Here is a 25,000-nt window from a genome sequence, read left to right as displayed (position 1 = left end):
TGATAGAGGTGATACTGTCAAGGGTTAGTTACCTGGGACATTTCTCTGATAGAGGTAAGACTGGTTAGGGTTAGTTACCTGGGACATTTCTCTGATAGAGGTAAGACTGGTTAGGGTTAGTTACCTGGGACATTTCTCTGATAGAGGTGAGACTGTCAAGGGTTAGTTACCTGGGACATTTCTCTGATAGAGGTGAGACTGTCAAGGGTTAGTTACCTGGGACATTTCTCTGATAGAGGTGAGACTGTCAAGGGTTAGTTACCTGGGACATTTCTCTGATAGAGGTGAGACTGTCAAGGGTTAGTTACCTGGGACATTTCTCTGATAGAGGTGATACTGTCAAGGGTTAGTTACCTGGGACATTTCTCTGATAGAGGTAAGACTGTCAAGGGTTAGTTACCTGGGACATTTCTCTGATAGAGGTAAGACTGGTTAGGGTTAGTTACCTGGGACATTTCTCTGATAGAGGTAAGACTGTCAAGGGTTAGTTACCTGGGACATTTCTCTGATAGAGGTGAGACTGTCAAGGGTTAGTTACCTGGGACATTTCTCTGATAGAGGTAAGACTGGTTAGGGTTAGTAACCTGGGACATTTCTCTGATAGAGGTAAGACTGTCAAGGGTTAGTTACCTGGGACATTTCTCTGATAGAGGTAAGACTGGTTAGGGTTAGTAACCTGGGACATATCTCTGATAGAGGTAAGACTGGTTAGGGTTAGTTACCTGGGACATTTCTCTGATAGAGGTAAGACTGGTTAGGGTTAGTAACCTGGGACATATCTCTGATAGAGGTAAGACTGGTTAGGGTTAGTTACCTGGGACATATCTCTGATAGAGGTAAGACTGGTTAGGGTTAGTTACCTGGGACATTTCTCTGATAGAGGTAAGACTGGTTAGGGTTAGTTACCTGGGACATTTCTCTGATAGAGGTAAGACTGGTTAGGGTTAGTTACCTGGGACATTTCTCTGATAGAGGTAAGACTGGTTAGGGTTAGTTACCTGGGACATTTCTCTGATAGAGGTAAGACTGGTTAGGGTTAGTTACCTGGGACATTTCTCTGATAGAGGTAAGACTGGTTAGGGTTAGTTACCTGGGACATTTCTCTGATAGAGGTAAGACTGGTTAGGGTTATTTACCTGGGACATTTCTCTGATAGAGGTAAGACTGGTTAGGGTTAGTAACCTGGGACATTTCTCTGATAGAGGTAAGACTGGTTAGGGTTAGTTACCTGGGACATTTCTCTGATAGAGGTAAGACTGGTTAGGGTTAGTTACCTGGGACATTTCTCTGATAGAGGTAAGACTGGTTAGGGTTAGTAACCTGGGACATATCTCTGATAGAGGTAAGACTGGTTAGGGTTAGTTACCTGGGACATATCTCTGATAGAGGTAAGACTGGTTAGGGTTAGTAACCTGGGACATTTCTCTGATAGAGGTAAGACTGTCAAGGGTTAGTTACCTGGGACATTTCTCTGATAGAGGTGAGACTGTCAAGGGTTAGTTACCTGGGACATTTCTCTGATAGAGGTGAGACTGTCAAGGGTTAGTTACCTGGGACATTTCTCTGATAGAGGTGAGACTGTCAAGGGTTAGTTACCTGGGACATTTCTCTGATAGAGGTGAGACTGTCAAGGGTTAGTTACCTGGGACATTTCTCTGATAGAGGTGAGACTGTCAAGGGTTAGTTACCTGGGACATTTCTCTGATAGAGGTGATACTGTCAAGGGTTAGTTACCTGGGACATTTCTCTGATAGAGGTAAGACTGGTTAGGGTTAGTTACCTGGGACATTTCTCTGATAGAGGTAAGACTGGTTAGGGTTAGTTAGTTACCTGGGACATTTCTCTGATAGAGGTGAGACTGTCAAGGGTTAGTTACCTGGGACATTTCTCTGATAGAGGTGAGACTGTCAAGGGTTAGTTACCTGGGACATTTCTCTGATAGAGGTGAGACTGTCAAGGGTTAGTTACCTGGGACATTTCTCTGATAGAGGTGAGACTGTCAAGGGTTAGTTACCTGGGACATTTCTCTGATAGAGGTGAGACTGTCAAGGGTTAGTTACCTGGGACATTTCTCTGATAGAGGTGAGACTGTCAAGGGTTAGTTACCTGGGACATTTCTCTGATAGAGGTGAGACTGTCAAGGGTTAGTTACCTGGGACATTTCTCTGATAGAGGTGAGACTGTCAAGGGTTAGTAACCTGGGACATATCTCTGATAGAGGTAAGACTGGTTAGGGTTAGTTACCTGGGACATTTCTCTGATAGAGGTGAGACTGTCAAGGGTTAGTTACCTGGGACATTTCTCTGATAGAGGTGATACTGTCAAGGGTTAGTTACCTGGGACATTTCTCTGATAGAGGTGATACTGTCAAGGGTTAGTTACCTGGGACATTTCTCTGATAGAGGTAAGACTGTCAAGGGTTAGTTACCTGGGACATTTCTCTGATAGAGGTGAGACTGTCAAGGGTTAGTTACCTGGGACATTTCTCTGATAGAGGTGAGACTGTCAAGGGTTAGTTACCTGGGACATTTCTCTGATAGAGGTGAGACTGTCAAGGGTTAGTTACCTGGGACATTTCTCTGATAGAGGTGAGACTGTCAAGGGTTAGTTACCTGGGACATTTCTCTGATAGAGGTGATACTGTCAAGGGTTAGTTACCTGGGACATTTCTCTGATAGAGGTAAGACTGGTTAGGGTTAGTTACTTGGGACATTTCTCTGATAGAGGTGAGACTGTCACGGGTTAGTTACCTGGGACATTTCTCTGATAGAGGTGATACTGGTTAGGGTTAGTTAGTTACCTGGGACATTTCTCTGATAGAGGTGAGACTGTCAAGGGTTAGTTACCTGGGACATTTCTCTGATAGAGGTGAGACTGTCAAGGGTTAGTTACCTGGGACATTTCTCTGATAGAGGTAAGACTATCAAGGGTTAGTTACCTGGGACATTTCTCTGATAGAGGTGAGACTGTCAAGGGTTAGTTACCTGGGACATTTCTCTGATAGAGGTAAGACTGGTTAGGGTTAGTTACCTGGGACATTTCTCTGATAGAGGTAAGACTGTCAAGGGTTAGTTACCTGGGACATTTCTCTGATAGAGGTGAGACTGTCAAGGGTTAGTTACCTGGGACATTTCTCTGATAGAGGTAAGACTGTCAAGGGTTAGTTACCTGGGACATTTCTCTGATAGAGGTGAGACTGTCAAGGGTTAGTTACCTGGGACATTTCTCTGATAGAGGTGATACTGTCAAGGGTTAGTTACCTGGGACATTTCTCTGATAGAGGTGAGACTGTCAAGGGTTAGTTACCTGGGACATTTCTCTGATAGAGGTGAGACTGTCAAGGGTTAGTTACCTGGGACATTTCTCTGATAGAGGTGAGACTGTCAAGGGTTAGTTACTTGGGACATTTCTCTGATAGAGGTGAGACTGTCAAGGGTTAGTTACCTGGGACATATCTCTGATAGAGGTGAGACTGTCAAGGGTTAGTTACCTGGGACATTTCTCTGATAGAGGTGAGACTGTCAAGGGTTAGTTACCTGGGACATTTCTCTGATAGAGGTGAGACTGTCAAGGGTTAGTAACCTGGGACATTTCTCTGATAGAGGTAAGACTGGTTAGGGTTAGTAACCTGGGACATTTCTCTGATAGAGGTAAGACTGTCAAGGGTTAGTTACCTGGGACATTTCTCTGATAGAGGTAAGACTGTCAAGGGTTAGTTACCTGGGACATTTCTCTGATAGAGGTGATACTGTCAAGGGTTAGTTACCTGGGACATTTCTCTGATAGAGGTAAGACTGGTTAGGGTTAGTTACCTGGGACATTTCTCTGATAGAGGTAAGACTGGTTAGGGTTAGTTAGTTACCTGGGACATTTCTCTGATAGAGGTGAGACTGTCAAGGGTTAGTTACCTGGGACATTTCTCTGATAGAGGTGAGACTGTCAAGGGTTAGTTACCTGGGACATTTCTCTGATAGAGGTGAGACTGTCAAGGGTTAGTTACCTGGGACATTTCTCTGATAGAGGTGAGACTGTCAAGGGTTAGTTACCTGGGACATTTCTCTGATAGAGGTGAGACTGTCAAGGGTTAGTTACCTGGGACATTTCTCTGATAGAGGTGAGACTGTCAAGGGTTAGTTACCTGGGACATTTCTCTGATAGAGGTGATACTGTCAAGGGTTAGTTACCTGGGACATTTCTCTGATAGAGGTAAGACTGGTTAGGGTTAGTTACCTGGGACATTTCTCTGATAGAGGTAAGACTGGTTAGGGTTAGTTAGTTACCTGGGACATTTCTCTGATAGAGGTGAGACTGTCAAGGGTTAGTTACCTGGGACATTTCTCTGATAGAGGTGAGACTGTCAAGGGTTAGTTACCTGGGACATTTCTCTGATAGAGGTGAGACTGTCAAGGGTTAGTTACCTGGGACATTTCTCTGATAGAGGTGAGACTGTCAAGGGTTAGTTACCTGGGACATTTCTCTGATAGAGGTGAGACTGTCAAGGGTTAGTTACCTGGGACATTTCTCTGATAGAGGTGAGACTGTCAAGGGTTAGTTACCTGGGACATTTCTCTGATAGAGGTGAGACTGTCAAGGGTTAGTTACCTGGGACATTTCTCTGATAGAGGTGAGACTGTCAAGGGTTAGTAACCTGGGACATATCTCTGATAGAGGTAAGACTGGTTAGGGTTAGTTACCTGGGACATTTCTCTGATAGAGGTGAGACTGTCAAGGGTTAGTTACCTGGGACATTTCTCTGATAGAGGTGATACTGTCAAGGGTTAGTTACCTGGGACATTTCTCTGATAGAGGTGATACTGTCAAGGGTTAGTTACCTGGGACATTTCTCTGATAGAGGTAAGACTGTCAAGGGTTAGTTACCTGGGACATTTCTCTGATAGAGGTGAGACTGTCAAGGGTTAGTTACCTGGGACATTTCTCTGATAGAGGTGAGACTGTCAAGGGTTAGTTACCTGGGACATTTCTCTGATAGAGGTGAGACTGTCAAGGGTTAGTTACCTGGGACATTTCTCTGATAGAGGTGAGACTGTCAAGGGTTAGTTACCTGGGACATTTCTCTGATAGAGGTGATACTGTCAAGGGTTAGTTACCTGGGACATTTCTCTGATAGAGGTAAGACTGGTTAGGGTTAGTTACTTGGGACATTTCTCTGATAGAGGTGAGACTGTCACGGGTTAGTTACCTGGGACATTTCTCTGATAGAGGTGATACTGGTTAGGGTTAGTTACCTGGGACATTTCTCTGATAGAGGTAAGACTGGTTAGGGTTAGTTAGTTACCTGGGACATTTCTCTGATAGAGGTGAGACTGTCAAGGGTTAGTTACCTGGGACATTTCTCTGATAGAGGTGAGACTGTCAAGGGTTAGTTACCTGGGACATTTCTCTGATAGAGGTAAGACTGTCAAGGGTTAGTTACCTGGGACATTTCTCTGATAGAGGTGAGACTGTCAAGGGTTAGTTACCTGGGACATTTCTCTGATAGAGGTAAGACTGGTTAGGGTTAGTTACCTGGGACATTTCTCTGATAGAGGTAAGACTGTCAAGGGTTAGTTACCTGGGACATTTCTCTGATAGAGGTGAGACTGTCAAGGGTTAGTTACCTGGGACATTTCTCTGATAGAGGTGATACTGTCAAGGGTTAGTTACCTGGGACATTTCTCTGATAGAGGTAAGGCTGTCAAGGGCTCTCATCACTCGGTCATAGTCCTTTTTCTGAAATGAACCACAATCATCATCATCATCATCATCATCACTGCAGTCCATCCAATAAAACACACCACCTTCAAGTCTACAGCCTACCAGACAGCAGGGCGATGCATCATAGGCCTAAGGCTATTAGTAGGTTCAGGGTTAGTAAACCATACCCTGGAGTTGAAGGCCTGTTAGTAGGTTCAACCATACCCTAGGGTTGAAGGCCTGTTAGTAGGTTCAGGGTTAGTAAACCATACCCTAGGGTTGAAGGCCTGTTAGTAGGTTCAGGGTTAGTAAACCATACCCTGGGGTTGAAGGCCAGTGCCTGAGAGTCACACGGATCCACCACGGAGGGATATGGCTCAAAGATGACCACTTTCCTGGGAGACTCTAGAGCAGACCTACACATGGACACCAACAGATCCACCACCTAGGAAACAGGAGGGCTGGTTAAACTCTGTGTGTGTGTGTGTGTGTGTGTGTGTGTGTGTGTGTGTGTGTGTGTGTGTGTGTGTGTGTGTGTGTGTGTGTGTGTGTGTGTGTTGTACCTGAGCTCCTGTGGCGATCTCGTCGGCTGCCTCGTTCATCACCCCCAGTGTTTGAAAGGCAAACACACACAGTTCCCGCTCACACACCGTGGGCTGTGGGGTGGACACACCAAATAGATGGGATCAGATTATCATGACGGATATCTTGCATGCCTTGTAGCTAGATTGTAATGAATGGTTGTGCTGCTCATTTGCGATCAGGTGGATGTTCGTTTCCGTTCCCTCCAGGCTGGCCTGCCACCCGTCGGACCCTGGCATCTGTGCGATAGCGCTTTTGGTGGCCTACCATGGTCCCGGACGTGTCCACATTCGTCGCCGCTTGCACAGTTTGTGCACAGAACAAGACTCCTCGGCAAGCTCCGGCTGGTCTCCGCCAACCTCTGCCTGTCCCTCACAATCCCTGGTCTCACATCTCCCTGGACTTTGTCACGGGTCTTCCCCCCGTCTGATGGCAACACCACCCTCCTGACCATGGTGGATCGGTTCTCCAAAGCCGCCCACTTCATTCCTCTCCCCAAACTACCCTCTGACAAAGAGATGGCCCAGCTCATGGTGCAGCACGTCTTCCGGATCCATGGACTGCCCGTAGACATGGTCTCCGACCAGGGTCCTCAGTTCTCGCCCCAGTTCTGGAAGGCATTCTGCATTGGGTCGTCGGCCAGCCTGTCCTCCGGGTTCCACACCAAGTCCAACGGCCAGTCGGAGCGAGCCAACCAGGACCTCGAGACCACCCTGCGCTGCCTGGTCTCCGCCAACCCAACCACCTGGAGTCAGCAGCTTGTGTGGGTCGAATATGCCCGCAACACCCTTCCCTGCTCTGCCACGGGCCTATCTCCCTTCGAATGTTCCCTGGGGTATCAGCCCCCGCTCTTCCCTGAGCAAGAAGAGGAGGTCGGCATACCTTCTGCCCAGATGTTTGTCTGCTGCTGTCCCGGTCGGCCCTCCTCAAGACCACCTCCGGGTACCGACGACAAGCGGATCGCCATCGGACCCCGGCTCCCCGGTATCATCTTGGGCAGAAGGTATGGCTCTCCACCCGGGATCTGCCCCTCCGGGTGGAGTCTTGCAAACTGTCCCCCCGGTTTATCGGCCCTTACCCCATCTCCAAGGTCATTAGCCCCTCTGCTGTTCATTTTCTGTTGCCCCGTACCCTTCGTATACACCCCACCTTTCATGTGTCCCGTATCAAGCCCATATCTCACAGTCCCTGTCTTCCATTTCCAGGCCCACCCCTCCTCCACGCGTCGTCGATGGCCATCCGGCGTACACGGTGAGACGACTCCTGAGGGTTCGACCACGGGGCGGGGGTTTCCAGTACCTGGTTGGGAGGGTTATGGCCCGGAGGAGAGGTACTGGGTCCTCGCTGGAGACATCCTGGACCCAGCCCTCATCACAGACTTCCACCGCCGACACCCCGGTCAACCAGGTATGCGCCCAGGTAGGACGCCAGGTGGCGCCCCTAGAGGAGGGTACTGTCATGCTCTGATCTGTTTCACCTGTCTTTTTATTTGTCTCCACGCCCCTCCAGGTGTCGCCCATCTTCCCCATTATCCCCTGTGTACTTATACCTGTGTTTTCTGTTTGTCTGTTGCCAGTTCGTCTTGTTCGTCAAGCTTACCAGCGTTTGTCCTGTCAGCTCCTGTCTTTTCCTAGCCTCTCTTTTTCTCACCCTCCTGGTTTGTGACCCTTACCTGTCCTGACCCTGAACCCGCCCACCTGACCACTCTGCCTGACCCTGAGCCTGCCTGCCATCCTGTACCTTTCCCCTATCTGGATTTCCAACCTCTGCCTGACCTGACCCTGAGCCTGCCTGCCATCCTGTATCTTGCCCCTATCTGGATTTCCAACCTCTGCCTGACCTGACCCTGAGCCTGCCTGCCATCCTGTATCTTGCCCCTATCTGGATTTCCAACCTCTGCCTGACCTGACCCTGAGCCTGCCTGCCATCCTGTATCTTGCCCCTATCTGGATTTCCAACCTCTGCCTGACCTGACCCTGAGCCTGCCTACCGTCCTGTACCTTTGTCTCTGTTGCTGTAATAAACATTGTTACTTCAACACGGTCTGCATCTGGGTCTTACCTTATCCTGATAATATTATTAGGATTCAGGACAGTGATCTATAGTTGTATCATTAGGACTCAGGACAGTGATCTATAGTCGTATCATTAGTACTCAGGACAGTGATCTATAGTTGTATCATTAGGACTCAGGACAGTGATCTATAGTCGTATCATTAGTACTCAGGACAGTGATCTATAGTTGTATCATTAGGACTCAGGACAGTGATCTATAGTCGTATCATTAGTACTCAGGACAGTGATCTATAGTCGTTTCATTAGGACTCAGGACAGTGATCTATAGTCGTATCATTAGTACTCAGGACAGTGATCTATAGTTGTATCATTAGGACTCAGGACAGTGATCTATAGTTGTATCATTAGGACTCAGGACAGTGATCTATAGTTGTATCATTAGGACTCAGGACAGTGATCTATAGTTGTATCATTAGGACTCAGGACAGTGATCTATAGTTGTATCATTAGGACTCAGGACAGTGATCTATAGTTGTATCATTAGGACTCAGGACAGTGATCTATAGTTGTATCATTAGGACTCAGGACAGTGATCTATAGTTGTATCATTAGGACTCAGGACAGTGATCTATAGTCGTATCATTAGGACTCATGACCGTGATCCACAGTGATTCTCCTAAAGCCTAGGGCCAAAACAGTCTACTGTCTGGTACGTCTAGGGCCAAAACAGTCTACTGTCTGGTACGCCTAGGGCCAAAACAGTCTACTGTCTGGTACGCCTAGGGCCAAAACAGTCTACTGTCTGGTACGCCTAGGGCCAAAACAGTCTACTGTCTGGTACGCCTAGGGCAAAAACAGTCTACTGTCTGGTACGTCTAGGGCCAAAACAGTCTACTGTCTGGTACGCCTAGGGCCAAAACAGTCTACTGTCTGGTACGCCTAGGGCAAAAACAGTCTACTGTCTGGTACGTCTAGGGCAAAAACAGTCTACTGTCTGGTACGTCTAGGGCCAAAACAGTCTACTGTCTGGTACGTCTAGGGCCAAAACAGTCTACTGTCTGGTACGTCTAGGGCCAAAACAGTCTACTGTCTGGTACGTCTAGGGCAAAAACAGTCTACTGTCTGGTACGCCTAGGGCAAAAACAGTCTACTGTCTGGTACGCCTAGGGCCAAAACAGTCTACTGTCTGGTACGCCTAGGGCCAAAACAGTCTACTGTCTGGTACGTCTAGGGCCAAAACAGTTTACTGTCTGGTACGTCTAGGGCCAAAACAGTCTACTGTCTGGTACGTCTAGGACCAAAACAGTCTACTGTCTGGTACGTCTAGGCCTACGTTCCGTAGACTGTTTAGCCCTAGGCATACCGTGCGTGCGTGTCGTGCGTGCCTGCGTCTGGCGTGTGTGCACGTATGTATGTATGTGTGTGTGTGCACGAGCGTGGTTGTGTACTCACTCGGAGCATGGGTCCGTTCTGGAACACGTGTGGTTCGTCACACACCACACAGAACTCATTCAGGACCGGAGTTCTCTGCTCAGCATACTCCATGGTCTGAAGAGACAACACAGCAGAACACGTCATAGTGGATCAAACCTCCTGTTGAGAACACCTTATTATGGGGTTGGCTAAAGTAAAAATTTTACCTGTCAGGTTTTCTATAAGGTGGCAATGTTTACCTGGACAAGGAAGCCTCTGTCTCTTATCGGAATGGACTTGGCCCCATTGTTTGGCTATAGATGAAGAGAGGGTTGTTTAGTAATAAGCAGCTATGACAGATATGAGTTAAACACCTTTATTATATTATATTTACTCTATTATATTACTTGTCTAACTATTCATGTTTCTAATATGACAAATAACCATCAGCCAATCGTGAGAGGTCTACTGACCGGCGGTGGCGTGGCGAGCGAGGGGGCGAGGATCCCGATGAGCCCTGAGGTAAGAGAGAGCCGCCTCCCCTCGGACGGAGCAACAGAATCCTTGAAGATGTCCACTGCTTTGCCCATCTTGGTACTGCTGGAGTAGGACCTGCAGTAACATGGAGGCATTGATGAGGTAGTAGGAGCTGTGGTAACATGGAGGCATTGATGAGGTACTAGGAGCTGCAGTAACATGGAGGCATTAATGAGGTAGTAGGACCTGCAGTAACATGGAGGCATTGATGAGGTAGTAGGAGCTGCAGTAACATGGATTTGGGAGATACCATTACCCTCTCTTTTTTTGTATTATCTTACCTGCTGAGGAGGTGGTGGTGGTGTTTCAGTCCATCTAATTCCTCCGTCCTGATAGAACCAGAGCACGACCTACTGAGCAGCCTGTGGTGCTTCAAACCTCCTCCAAGACTACCTCCTCCCCCACCAGCGTGCTCACAGCGGGGGTCGCCGGAGCACAAGCGGGGCAGGAGCTTGTGGGGAGTGGGACGGAGGTCCTCTGGTTTGACCAAAGCCGAGCAGGGCCTGCCCAGGATGCGGCGTGGTTTGAGGGGCAGGGGTCCGGGGCAGGTCCCTCCTCCGTGGTCCATACGGGGGTCTGTGCTAGACAGGGACTGTCCGAGGAGACGGTGGGCGGTCTTAGGTCCAGGGACCTCCGCCTCAACCTGCTGTTTGACGGTGCTGGAGCAGGTCTGGCCGAGGAGACGGTGGGATTTAGAGACGCCATCTTGTTCCGGCTTCAGATTCTTCTTGCTCTTGACACAGCCAGGAGGCGGGTAGCTGGGAGATCTGGGGAGAAAATGAAGATAACTTTATTGTCCAATGTGAGGCAGTAAAACCAGGCTAAATTCTGCCTAACCAATCAGAGAGCAAGGTGGCGCCAATACCATATCATACCTATCTGATCCTTTCAGACACAGTAAATGCCTATATGGTAAGGGATAAGAAATGTCTGTAGTTTAATTATAGTGACAGACCGGTTTATATCAATCATTTCTGTTTAGGGTTGCAAAATGCAGGTAACTTTCCTGAAATTCAGAGGTTTCCAGAAATTCTGGTTGGAGGATTCAGTATTTCCTGGTTGGAGAATTCAGTATTTCCTGGCTGGAGGATTCAGTATTTCCTGGTTGGAGAATTCAGTATTTCCTGGCTGGAGGATTCAGTATTTCCTGGTTGGAAAATTCAGTATTTCCTGTTTGGAGGATTCCATGTTTCCTGCTTATTCCCTCCTGATCCCGGGAATCTTCCAACCAGGATTTCTAGAACACCAGGGAATTGTGGGAAAGTTCCCTGCATTTTGCAACCCTACTTCTGTTAGACATCAAATGTCAGTGTTGTGAAAAGGACAGTGCTGATGTTTCTCTGACCTGCGGAGGGTTGAGAAGATGTGGAGGGGAGATTTGACCTTCTTCTTGTTCTTGTTTTTGTTGTGAAGGGAGTTGAGCTTCTCTTCACTTTGGTGTTTCCACTGCTGGGTGACAAATGTCTGCATTATCCTGGAGAAAAACAAGGAACAAATGTCTGCATTATCCTGGAGAAAAACAAGGAACAAATGTCTGCATTATCCTGGAGAAAAACAAGGAACAAATGTCTGCATTATCCTGGAGAAAAACAAGGAACAAATGTCTGCATTATCCTGGAGAAAAACAAGGAACAAATGTCTGCATTATCCTGGAGAAAAACAAGGAACAAATGTCTGCATTATCCTGGAGAGAAACAAGGAACAAATGTCTGCATTATTTGTGTATTACATGTAACAAGTAATATGAGTCCTCTAGTGTTTAAAGCTACATCCTAGCACCACCAAACACTTACTTCTTCAACTGATGTCCCAGTCCAAACCGGTCCTTAGTCGACACCTGGAACACGTCCACCGTGGGGACTGGGAAACACAATACATATTTCATGACGTAAACATGAAGCAATCCAATGTCGCTGTGGTCTGGTTTAATATGTCTCTGCATGCAGACAGTCTAGTGGTCTGGTTTAATATGTCTCTGCATGCAGACAGTCTAGTGGTGTGGTTTAATATGATTCTGCATGCAGACAGTCTAGTGGTGTGGTTTAATATGTCTCTGCACGAAGACAGTCCAGTGATATGGTTGTGTGTGTGTGTGTGTGTGTCTGGTACCTGGTCCATTCAGGTACTGTGTCAGAGAGCAGTGGAGACGCACGATCACCGGCTCCCTGCGGATCACGTCCCACGCTAGGGCTATTTCCTCCTGTGAAATCAAAACAGCATAATACGACGTAGCACACAATATTCAGGGACCCATTTTAGCTTGATCGCTTCTGTCATAACGTGTCCTACCACTCCTGAAATATAACTTCTACATTTCTAAACTAAGTATTCAAAGCATAAACAATCTCAGAAATGTTCTTTTCACTCCACCTGCTATGTCCTTTCTGTCAGACATTACAGACAGAGTATTTTACAGTGATACGCTACTACATTACTAGCAAATCAGATCAAATCTCACCAGCCCATCTTCCTTTGCTTTAGGAGATGGAATGAAAGGCAATGAGAATGGCATGAATGGCATACTTACATCTAGGAAACTGACGTCGATGTGTAGATCAATGTCCACATCATCAATCGCACCGTATTCCCTACACAATATAAAACATATGACCATATTACTGGTTCCATACATCAGAACACATTACTGGTTCCATACATCAGAACACATTACTGGTTCCATACATCAGAACACATTACTGGTTCCATACATCAAAACACATTACTGGTTCCATACATCAGAACACATTACTGGTTCCATACATCAAAACACATTACTGGTTCCATACATCAAAACACATTACTGGTTCCATACATCAGAACACATTACTGGTTCCATACATCAGAACACATTACTGGTTCCATACATCAAAACACATTACTGGTTCCATACATCAAAACACATTACTGGTTCCATACATCAAAACACATTACTGGTTCCATACATCAGAACACATTACTGGTTCCATACATCAGAACACATTACTGGTTCCATACATCAGAACACATTACTGGTTCCATACATCAGAACACATTACTGGTTCCATACATCAGAACACATTACTGGTTCCATACATCAGAACACATTACTGGTTCCATACATCAGAACACATAAAACATGTATCTCAATATGATCTCCTGAATAAACACCTGATTGAAGATGATGATACATGGAATCCATTTCAAGTCAGTCACATTAGAAACGGATTATCTCAATACCTCAACACCTCAATATCTCAAAATCAACATCTCAACATCTCAACACCTCAACCCCTCAACATCAACACCTCAACATCAACACCTCAACACCTCAACATCAACACCTCAACATCAACACCTCAACATCTCAACACCTCAGTACCTCAACATCTCAACATCAACACCTCAACATCAACACCTCAACATCAACACCTCAACATCAACACCTCAACATCAACACCTCAACATCAACACCTCAACATCAACACCTCAACATCAACACCTCAACATCAACACCTCAACATCAACACCTCAACATCTCAACACCTCAACATCAACACCTCAAAATCAACACCTTAACATCAACACCTCAACATCAACACCTCAACACCTCAACATCTCAACACCTCAGTACCTCAACATCTCAACATCAACACCTCAACATCAACACCTCAACATCAACACCTCAACATCAACACCTCAACATCTCAACATCAACACCTCAACATCAACACCTCAACACCTCAACATCTCAACACCTCAACATCTCAACACCTCAAAATCAACACCTTAACATCAACACCTCAACATCAACACCTCAACATCAACATCTCAACATCAACACCTCAAAATCAACACCTCAACATCAACATCTCAACACCTCAACATCAACACCTCAACATCAACACCTCAACATCTCAACACCTCAACATCAACACTTCAACATCAACACCTCAACATCAACACCTCAACATCTCAACACCTCAACATCAACACCTCAACATCTCAACACCTCAACATCAACATCTCAACACCTCAACATCAACACCTCAACATCTCAACACCTCAACACCTCAACATCTCAACACCTCAACATCAACACCTCAACATCAACACCTCAACATCAACACCTCAACATCTCAACATCAACATCTCAACACCTCAACATCAACACCTCAAAATCAACACCTCAACATCAACATCTCAACACCTCAACACCTCAACATCAACACCTCAACATCTCAACATCTCAACACCTCAACATCAACACCTCAACATCAACACCTCAACATCAACACCTCAACACCTCAACATCTCAACATCAACACCTCAACATCAACACCTCAACATCAACACCTCAACATCAACACCTCAACATCTCAACATCAACACCTCAACATAAACACCTCAACACCTCAACATCTCAACATCAACACCTCAACATCAACACCTCAACACCTCAACATCAACACCTCAACATCAACACCTCAACATCAACACCTCAACATCAACACCTCAACACCTTAACATCTCAACACCTCAACATCAACACCTCAACATCAACACATCAACATCTCAACACCTCGACATCAATACCTCAACATCAACACCTCAACATCAACATCAACACCTCAACATCAACATCTCAACACCTCGACATCTCAATACCTCAACATCAACATTAACATCTCAATATCTCAACATCACCACCTCAACATCAACACCTCAACATCTCAACACCTCAACATCAACACCTCAACATCTCAACATCAACACCTCAACATCTCAACACCTCAACATCAACACCTCAACATCAACACCTCAACATCAACATCTCAACATCAACACCTCAACATCTCAACATCAACATCTCAACATCAACACCTCAACATCAACACCTCAACATCAACACCTCAACATCTCAACATCAACACCTCAACATCAACACCTCAACACCTCAACATCTCAACACCTCAACATCAACACCTCAACATCAACACCTCAAAATCAACACCTCAACATCAACATCTCAACACCTCAACATCAACATCTCAACACCTCAACATCAACACTTCAACATCAACACCTCAACATCAACACCTCAACATCAACACCTCAACATCAACACCTCAACATCTCAACACCTCAACATCTCAACACCTCAACATCACCACCTCAACATCAACACCTCAACATCTCAACACCTCAACATCTCAACACCTCAACATCAACATCTCAACATCAACACCTCAACATCAACACCTCAACATCTCAACATCAACACCTCAACATCAACACCTCAACATCAACACCTCAACATCTCAACATCAACACCTCAACATCAACACCTCAACATCTCAACATCAACATCTCAACATCAACACCTCAACATCAACACCTCAACATCAACACCTCAACATCTCAACATCAACACCTCAACATCAACACCTCAACATCAACACCTCAACATCAACACCTCAACACCTCAACATCAACACCTCAACATCAACACCTCAACATCAACACCTCAACATCTCAACATCTCAACATCTCAACATCAACACCTCAACATCAACACCTCAACATCTCAACATCAACATCTCAACATCAACACCTCAACATCAACACCTCAACATCTCAACATGCCACAGCGATGTTGATTTAGTCTTTTCCAACTTGAAAACATCTTTGAAGTTGTATATAAGCGTTACAATGAACATCTACCCTTTACTACACTTTAATATATCTACCCTTTAATAGATCACTACCCTTTAATATATCACTACCCTTTAATGTATCACTACCCTTTAATATATCACTACCCTTTAATATATCACTACCCTTTAATATATCTACCCTTTAATATATCTACCCTTTAATATATCTACCCTTTAATATATCACTACCCTTTAATATATCTACCCTTTAATATATCTACTCTTTAATATATCACTACCCTTTAATATATATACCCTTAAATATATTTACCCTATAATATATCACAACCCTTTAATATATATTTCACTACCCTTTAATATAACACTACCCTTTAATATATCTACCCTTTAATATATCTACTCTTTAATATATCACTACCCTTTAATATATATACCCTTTAATATATCTACCCTTAAATATATTTACCCTATAATATATCACAACCCTTTAATATATATTTCACTACCCTTTAATATAACACTACCCTTTAATATATCACTACCCTTTAATATATCTACCCTTTAATATATCACTACCCTTTAATATATCACTACCCTTTAATATATCTACCCTTTAATATATCACTACCCTTTAATATATCACTACCCTTTAATATATATCACTACCCTTTAATATAACACTACCCTTTAATATATCACTACCCTTTAAGATATATACCCTTTAATATCTCACTACCCTTTAATATATCACTACCCTTTAATATATCACTACCCTTTAATATATCTACCCTTTAATATATCACTACCCTTTAATATATCTACCCTTTAATATATCTACCCTTTAATATATCTACCCTTTAATATATCACAACCCTTTAATATATATCACTACCCTTTAAGATATATACCCTTTAATATATCACTACCCTTTAATATATCTACCCTTTAATATATCACAACCCTTTAATATATATCACTACCCTTTAATATATCACTACCCTTTAATATATCACTACCCTTTAAGATATATACCCTTTTATATATATCACTACCCTTTAATATATCACTACCCTTTAATATATCACTACCCTTTAATATATCTACCCTTTAATATATCTACCCTTTAATATATCACTACCCTATCACTACCCTTTAATATATCTACCCTTTAATATATCACTACCCTTTAATATATTACTACCCTTTAATATATATCACTACCCTTTAATATATCACTACCCTTTAAGATATATACCCTTTAATATATCACTACCCTTTAATATATCTACCCTTTAATATATCACTACCCTTTAATATATCACTACCCTTTAATATATATCTACCCTTTAATATATCTACCCTTTAATATATCACTACCCTTTAATATATCACTACCCTTTAATATATCTACCCTTTAATATATCTACCCTTTAATATATCACTACCCTTTAATATATCTACCCTTTAATATATCACTACCCTTTAATATATCTACCCTTTAATATATCTACCCTTTAATATATCTACCCTTTAATATATCTACCCTTTAATATATCTACCCTTTAATATATCTACCCTTTAATATATCACTACCCTTTAATATATCTACCCTTTAATATATCTACCCTTTAATATATCACTACCCTTTAATATATCTACCCTAATGCTGTACCACGCCCTTCTGGAGGACCTGCTCTCCCTGATGAGTCATCCAGCAGTAGGGCCTGCTATACACTACCATCCACACTGACACACACACACACACACACACACACACACACACACACACACACACACACACACACACACACACACACACACACACACACACACACACACACACACACACACACACACTGACACACACACACACTGACACAGACACACACACTCACACCACCATTCCTACTGACACCCCCCCACACACACACACACACACACCAATTTGTGTTTGTTTACTATTCTTGTGGGGAATTCTGGTCCACACAAGAATAGTTAAAACACGTCCACTGACATTCACACATCACCATCCACACTGACCCACATGTGGGATATAACTTACAACAGTTACCAATTATTATTATTATAAAAAATATATATATTTAACCTTTTTTAACTAGGCAAGTCAGTTAAGAACAAATTCTTATTTTCAATGACGACCTAGGAACAGTGGGTTAACTGCCTTGTTCAGGGGACAGAACGACATATTTTTAACCTTGTCAGCTCGGGGATCCGATCTAGCAACCTTTCAGTTACTGGCCCAACGGCTCTAACCATTTAGAGGTCATGAGAGATGTGTGTGTACAGTGGTTCCTAAGTTAAAAGTTTTGACTTTATGCCGCAGCACACTGAGATAGATTGTGGTATAGTGTGATACATTGTGTCAGCGTAAGGGAGTTGGAATGCTGATTCTGCTGTTGGGTTAGGTGTAAAAGCGTTGGTACCCAGGCGCTAATGCGTCTCTCTCCTCACTGAATGAATGACGTCAATTGAAGAACGTTGCGATAGAAACCAGAAATAAACTTATAATCGTGCACTTCACTTCACAATTTAATTTGAATGAACTGAATGACGAGGATGACGAAGAAGAAGGTTATTGAATGTAGAACAATAGTGGAAGAATTGCTCTTCCTCTGTCCCGCATACACACCCAGAAAAAAAAGACACTCAGTTTTTTTGTTTCTACTTGGTCAGAAGAAGCTGTAACTAGACTGGACTTACTAAAACAGTTGTTAACCTTAAAGTTTATATTCTAAGTGAAACAAAAATGTTCAGTAATATTCTTAAAATATATGTGTTGAACTGAATATACGCGAGTCGTGTCTGCAAAATGAACAAGTTGACGGTACAGCCATATAGCCCCGGGCTACTAAACACGGATAAATAAAACTCAAAACGACAGCGTCAAATGAAGCAGACAATGTGGAGTGGTTCTTTGCTGATGTGAAAAAGAAGCTGAACGAAAGAGAGTACAGGGACGAAAACCCCACAGGCCAGTCGTCTGCATTGGCCTCATTTATACCCCTTTGTAGATACGGAGGGGAAAAAAGGTTTCCCGTATTTTCAAGACCTGAACTATTGAAATGTTAGTTTTTTTATATATTACCTTTACTAGTGGAATGTTACTGAATAGAAAACAACCACAGATAGAATCATGTGGTGGTAGAGAGTCAGGCAGAATGGAGGGAATAGATAACAACAACAATAGAAAACAACAACAATAGATAACAACAACAATAGAAAACAACAACAGATAGAATCATGTGGTGGTAGAGAGTCAGGCAGAATGGAGGGAATAGATAACAACAACAATAGAAAACAACAACAATAGATAACAACAACAATAGAAAACAACAACAATAGATAACAACAACAATAGATAACAACAACAATAGATAACAACAACAATAGAAAACAACAACAATAGATAACAACAACAATAGATAACAACAACAATAGATAACAACAACAATAGATAACAACAACAATAGAAAACAACAACAATAGAAAACAACAACAATAGATAACAACAACAATAGAAAACAACAACAATAGATAACACCAACAATAGATAACAACAACAATAGAAAACAACAACAATAGATAACAACAACAATAGAAAACAACAACAATAGATAACAACAACAATAGAAAACAACAACAGAAAGAGTCATGTGGTGGAAGAGAGTCAGGCAGAATGGAGGGAATAGATAACAACAACAATAGAAAACAACAGCAATAGATAACAACAACAATAGAAAACAACAGCAATAGAAAACAACAACAATAGAAAACAACAACAATAGATAACAACAACAATAGATAACACCAACAATAGATAACAACAACAATAGAAAACAACAACAATAGATAACAACAACAATAGATAACAACAACAATAGAAAACAACAACAATAGAAAACAACAACAATAGATAACAACAACAATAGAAAACAACAACAATAGATAACACCAACAATAGATAACAACAACAATAGAAAACAACAACAATAGATAACAACAACAATAGAAAACAACAACAATAGATAACAACAACAATAGAAAACAACAACAGAAAGAGTCATGTGGTGGAAGAGAGTCAGGCAGAATGGAGGGAATAGATAACAACAACAATAGAAAACAACAGCAATAGATAACAACAACAATAGAAAACAACAGCAATAGAAAACAACAACAATAGAAAACAACAACAATAGATAACAACAACAATAGATAACACCAACAATAGAAAACAACAACAATAGATAACAACAACAATAGATAACAACAACAATAGATAACAACAACAATAGATAACAACAACAATAGATAACAACAACAATAGATAACAACAACAGAACGAATCATGTGGTGGTAGAGAGTCAGGCAGAATGGAGGGAAAGTGCACTGTACTGTAAGTACACTACAATGCTGTGGCTCTTACCTATTCATGCAATATATTATAATACAAAAGAAGCCATCCACTTTTGATGGGCTATCAGCAGGACAATATACTATTGATGGGCTATCAGCAGGACAATAGACTAGTGATGGGCTATCAGCAGGACAATAGACTATTGATGGGCTATCAGCAGGACACTAGACTAGTGATGGGCTATCAGCAGGACAATAGACTATTGATGGGCTATCAGCAGGACAATAGACTATTGATGGGCTATCAGCAGGACAATAGACTAGTGATGGGCTATCAGCAGGACACTAGACTAGTGATGGGCTATCAGCAAGACAATAGACTATTGATGGGCTATCAGCAGGACAATAGACTATTGATGGGCTATCAGCAGGACAATAGACTATTGATGGGCTATCAGCAGGACACTAGACTATTGATGGGCTATCAGCAGGACAATAGACTATTGACGGGCTATCAGCAGGACAATAGACTATTGATGGACTATCAGCAGGACAATAGACTATTGATGGGCTATCAGCAGGACAATAGACTATTGATGGGCTATCAGCAGGACACTAGACTAGTGATGGGCTATCAGCAGGACAATAGACTATTGGTGGGCTATCAGCAGGACAATAGACTATTGATGGGCTATCAGCAGGACAATAGACTATTGATGGGCTATCAGCAGGACAATAGACTATTGATGGGCTATCAGCAGGACAATAGACTATTGATGGGCTATCAGCAGGACACTAGACTAGTGATGGGCTATCAGCAGGACAATAGACTATTGATGGGCTATCAGCAGGACACTAGACTATTGATGGGCTATCAGCAGGACACTAGACTATTGATGGGCTATCAGTAGGACAATAGACTATTGATGGGCTATCAGCAGGACAATAGACTAGTGATGGACTATCAGCAGGACACTAGACTATTGATGGGCTATCAGTAGGACAATAGACTATTGATGGGCTATCAGCAGGACAATAGACTATTGATGGGCTATCAGCAGGACAATAGACTATTGATGGGCTATCAGCAGGACAATAGACTATTGATGGGCTATCAGCAGGACAATAGACTATTGATGGGCTATCAGCAGGACAATAGACTATTGATGGACTATCAGCAGGACAATAGACTCTTGACGGGCTATCAGCAAGACAAAAAAAAAACTACATGTTAATGTAAAAGAAATGTGAGATAATGTCGAGATGCTTTTTATAGTGGAGATCAAGTTTATAAATTGCCTGGCTGGGCTGATGAGACAGTCAGATGGAACAGAGTAAATAGCCATTTTAACCTCATAGATTTAGCTGGTGGTAAATAGTGGAATAGACACGGGCTGGAATGTGCTTTTAACCGATCAGCATTCAGGATTAGACCCAACCGTTGTATAATTTATAAACCGCGTATCCGTAATTTGTAATCTGCTATGTATCTAGCGATAGCAAATCAACCTTACAAGAGGTGATGATTTATAGTGCCTTCAGCAAATATGAATTCCCCTTGACATTTACCATGTGGGTGTGTTACAGCCTGAATTTATAATGGGTTACATTGAGATTTGTTGTCACTGGCCTACACACACGCAACACCCCATCATTTCAAAGTGGAATTATGTTTTTCGAAATTTGTACAAATTTATTTAAAAATGAAAAGTCGAAATGTCTTGAGTCAATAAGTATTCCACCCCTTTCTTATGGCATGCCTAAATATGTTCAGGAGTAAAAATTTGCTTAACAAGTCACATAATAAGTTGCATGGACTCACTCCGTGTTCAATAATAGTGTTTAACATGTTTTTTTAATGACTACCTGATCTTTGTACCCCACACATACAATTATCTGTAAGGTCCCTCAGTCGGAGCAGTGAATTTAAAACACAGATTCAACCACAAAGACCAGGGAGGTTTTCCAATGCCTCGAAAAGAAGGGCCCCTATTGATAGATGGGTGACATTTAAAAAAAGCAGTGATTGAATATCCCTTTGAGCATGGTGAAGTTATTAATTATACTTTGGATGGTGTATCAATACACCCAGTCACTACAAATATACAGGCGTCCTTCTTCCTAACTCAGTTGCCGGAGAGGAAGGGAACCGCTCACGGATTTCACCATGAGGCCAATGGTGACTTTAAAACAGTTTTAGAGTTTAATGACTGGGATAGGAGAAAACTGAGGATGGATCAACAACATTGTAGTTACTCCACAATACTAACCTAATTGACAGAGTGAAAAGAAGGAAGCCTGTACAGAATACAAATATTCCAATACAAATATTCCAAAACATGCATCCTGTTTGCAACAAGGCACTAAAGTAATACGACAAAAAATGTGGCAAAGCAATTCACTTTTTGTCCTGAATACAGTGTTTAGTTTGGGGCAAATCCAACACAACACATTCCTGAGTATCACTCCATATTTTCAAGCATTGTGGTGGCTGCATCATGTGATGGGTATGCTTGTAATCATTAAGGACTGGGTATAAAAAGAAATGGAATGGAGCTAAGCACAGGCAAAAACCTTGAGGAAAACCTGGTTCAGTCTGCTTTCCATCAGACACTGGGAGATGTATTCACCTTTCAGCAGGACAATAACCTAAAACACAAGGCCAAATCTACACTGGAGTTGCTTGACAAGAGCACAGTGAATATTCCTGAGTAGCCGAGTTACAGTTTTGATTAAAATTTTCAAGAAAATCTATGCCAAGACCAGAAAATGGTTGTCTAGCAATGATCAACAACCAATTTGTATTGTTGTATCATCATATCCTCAAGCCAAAACGTATTGATAGCCTTCTTTGCGTGTAGGCTTGTCAAAATTATAGATTAATGTTTTCAGTTGATGCCAAAAAAGTTTGATTGAGTTCAAATCAGGAGACCTGTTTGGAACATTGTAAACAGCACAAAACAAGAAATACAATAATAATTTACAAACCAACTATAATCAATCACGCCTGCTCCCGCTCTCCCTCTCTGGCGCTTGACTGCGCTCACGGGACTCACCTGGACTCCTTCACTATGTTGATTGCCTTCCCTATATCTGTCTGCTCCCCCGTTTGTTCCCTGTGTCTGCATTTATGTCATTATGTGTTCATGTCCTGACGCTGTCCTGTTCTGTCCCATGTCCGTTGTTAATTAAATGTTCACTCCCTGTACCTGCTTCTCGTCTACCAACGTCGATCCTTCGAGTTTTAAAGTCTTTAGTAGAGCCATGATGAAAAACAGTCGCATGCAATTCGTGAATGGAATTACATTGGCGGACATGTTGCGGCTCCCTTTGTTCTTTTGTTTTAAGTAAAATGCTTGAACAACTAGAAAGAAGCATCTACAGTATTTGTTCATCAACATGTTTTTGGTAATAAAAGACTGATTTAAAAGAAATTACCTTTAAAATCCAGATGTTTATTTCAACTACATCTCAACTACGTTTTAGTTGCACATAAATGTGTTTAACCTGCTGAATAAATGGGTTTAACCTGCTGAATGAATGGGTTTAACCTGCTGAATGAATGGGTTTAACCTGCTGAATGAATGGGTTTAACCTGCTGAATGAATGTGTTTAACCTGCTGAATGAATGGGTTTAACCTGCTGAATGAATGGGTTTAACCTGCTGAATGAATGGGTTTAACCTGCTGAATGAATGGGTTTAACCTGCTGAATGAATGGGAATGGGTTTAACCTGCTGAATGAATGGGTTTAACCTGCTGAATGAATGGGTTTAACCTGCTGAATGAATGGGTTTAACCTGCTGAATGAATGGGAATGGGTTTAACCTGCTGAATGAATGGGTTTAACCTGCTGAATGAATGGGTTTAACCTGCTGAATGAATGGGTTTAACCTGCTGAATGAATGGGTTTAACCTGCTGAATGAATGGGTTTAACCTGCTGAATGAATGGGTTTAACCTGCTGAATAAATGGGTTTAACCTGCTGAATAAATGGGTTTAACCTGCTGAATGAATGGGTTTAACCTGCTGAATGGGTTTAACCTGCTGAATGAATGGGTTTAACCTGCTGAATGAATGGGTTTAACCTGCTGAATAAATGGGTTTAACCTGCTGAATGAATGGGTTTAACCTGCTGAATAAATGGGTTTAACCTGCTGAATAAATGGGTTTAACCTGCTGAATAAATGGGTTTAACCTGCTGAATGAATGGGTTTAACCTGCTGAATGAATGGGTTTAACCTGCTGAATGAATGGGTTTAACCTGCTGAATAAATGGGTTTAACCTGCTGAATAAATGGGTTTAACCTGCTGAATAAATGGGTTTAACCTGCTGAATAAATGGGTTTAACCTGCTGAATAAATGGGTTTAACCTGCTGAATAAATGGGTTTAACCTGCTGAATAAATGGGTTTAACCTGCTGAATGAATGGGTTTAACCTGCTGAATGAATGGGTTTAACCTGCTGAATGAATGGGTTTAACCTGCTGAATGAATGTGTTTAACCTGCTGAATGAATGGGTTTAACCTGCTGAATGAATGGGTTTAACCTGCTGAATGAATGGGTTTAACCTGCTGAATGAATGGGTTTAACCTGCTGAATGAATGGGTTTAACCTGCTGAATCAATGGGTTTAACCTGCTGAATGAATGGGTTTAACCTGCTGAATGAATGGGTTTAACCTGCTGAATGAATGGGTTTAACCTGCTGAATGAATGGGTTTAACCTGCTG

At 42.5% G+C, this 25,000-nt stretch overlaps 1 protein-coding gene across 2 annotated transcripts in view; it reads right to left on the bottom strand.

The window, feature by feature from the left end:
- The window catches only part of LOC120053472 (protein mono-ADP-ribosyltransferase PARP8-like), a 118,234-nt gene that overhangs the window by 23,949 nt on the left and 69,285 nt on the right, over positions 1–25,000 (bottom strand). Inside the window, exons 9-19 of one of the 2 annotated variants that reach the window (XM_039000599.1) lie at positions 12,769–12,829; positions 12,351–12,441; positions 12,035–12,101; positions 11,587–11,715; positions 10,523–11,008; positions 10,178–10,316; positions 9,965–10,018; positions 9,744–9,839; positions 6,258–6,350; positions 6,014–6,139; positions 5,665–5,730 (exon numbers count right to left, since the gene is read on the bottom strand). In XM_039000599.1, the coding sequence (XP_038856527.1) occupies positions 5,665–5,730; positions 6,014–6,139; positions 6,258–6,350; positions 9,744–9,839; positions 9,965–10,018; positions 10,178–10,316; positions 10,523–11,008; positions 11,587–11,715; positions 12,035–12,101; positions 12,351–12,441; positions 12,769–12,829 (1,408 nt within the window). The remainder of the gene's footprint in view (positions 1–5,664; positions 5,731–6,013; positions 6,140–6,257; positions 6,351–9,743; positions 9,840–9,964; positions 10,019–10,177; positions 10,317–10,522; positions 11,009–11,586; positions 11,716–12,034; positions 12,102–12,350; positions 12,442–12,768; positions 12,830–25,000) is intronic. The other variant, XM_039000607.1, reaches the window with a different exon arrangement.

Source organism: Salvelinus namaycush, chromosome 1 (assembly GCF_016432855.1).
Source record: "Salvelinus namaycush isolate Seneca chromosome 1, SaNama_1.0, whole genome shotgun sequence".
In the NCBI taxonomy this organism is placed as follows: domain Eukaryota; kingdom Metazoa; phylum Chordata; class Actinopteri; order Salmoniformes; family Salmonidae; genus Salvelinus; species Salvelinus namaycush.
This window is presented reverse-complemented; position numbering and strand designations above follow the sequence as displayed.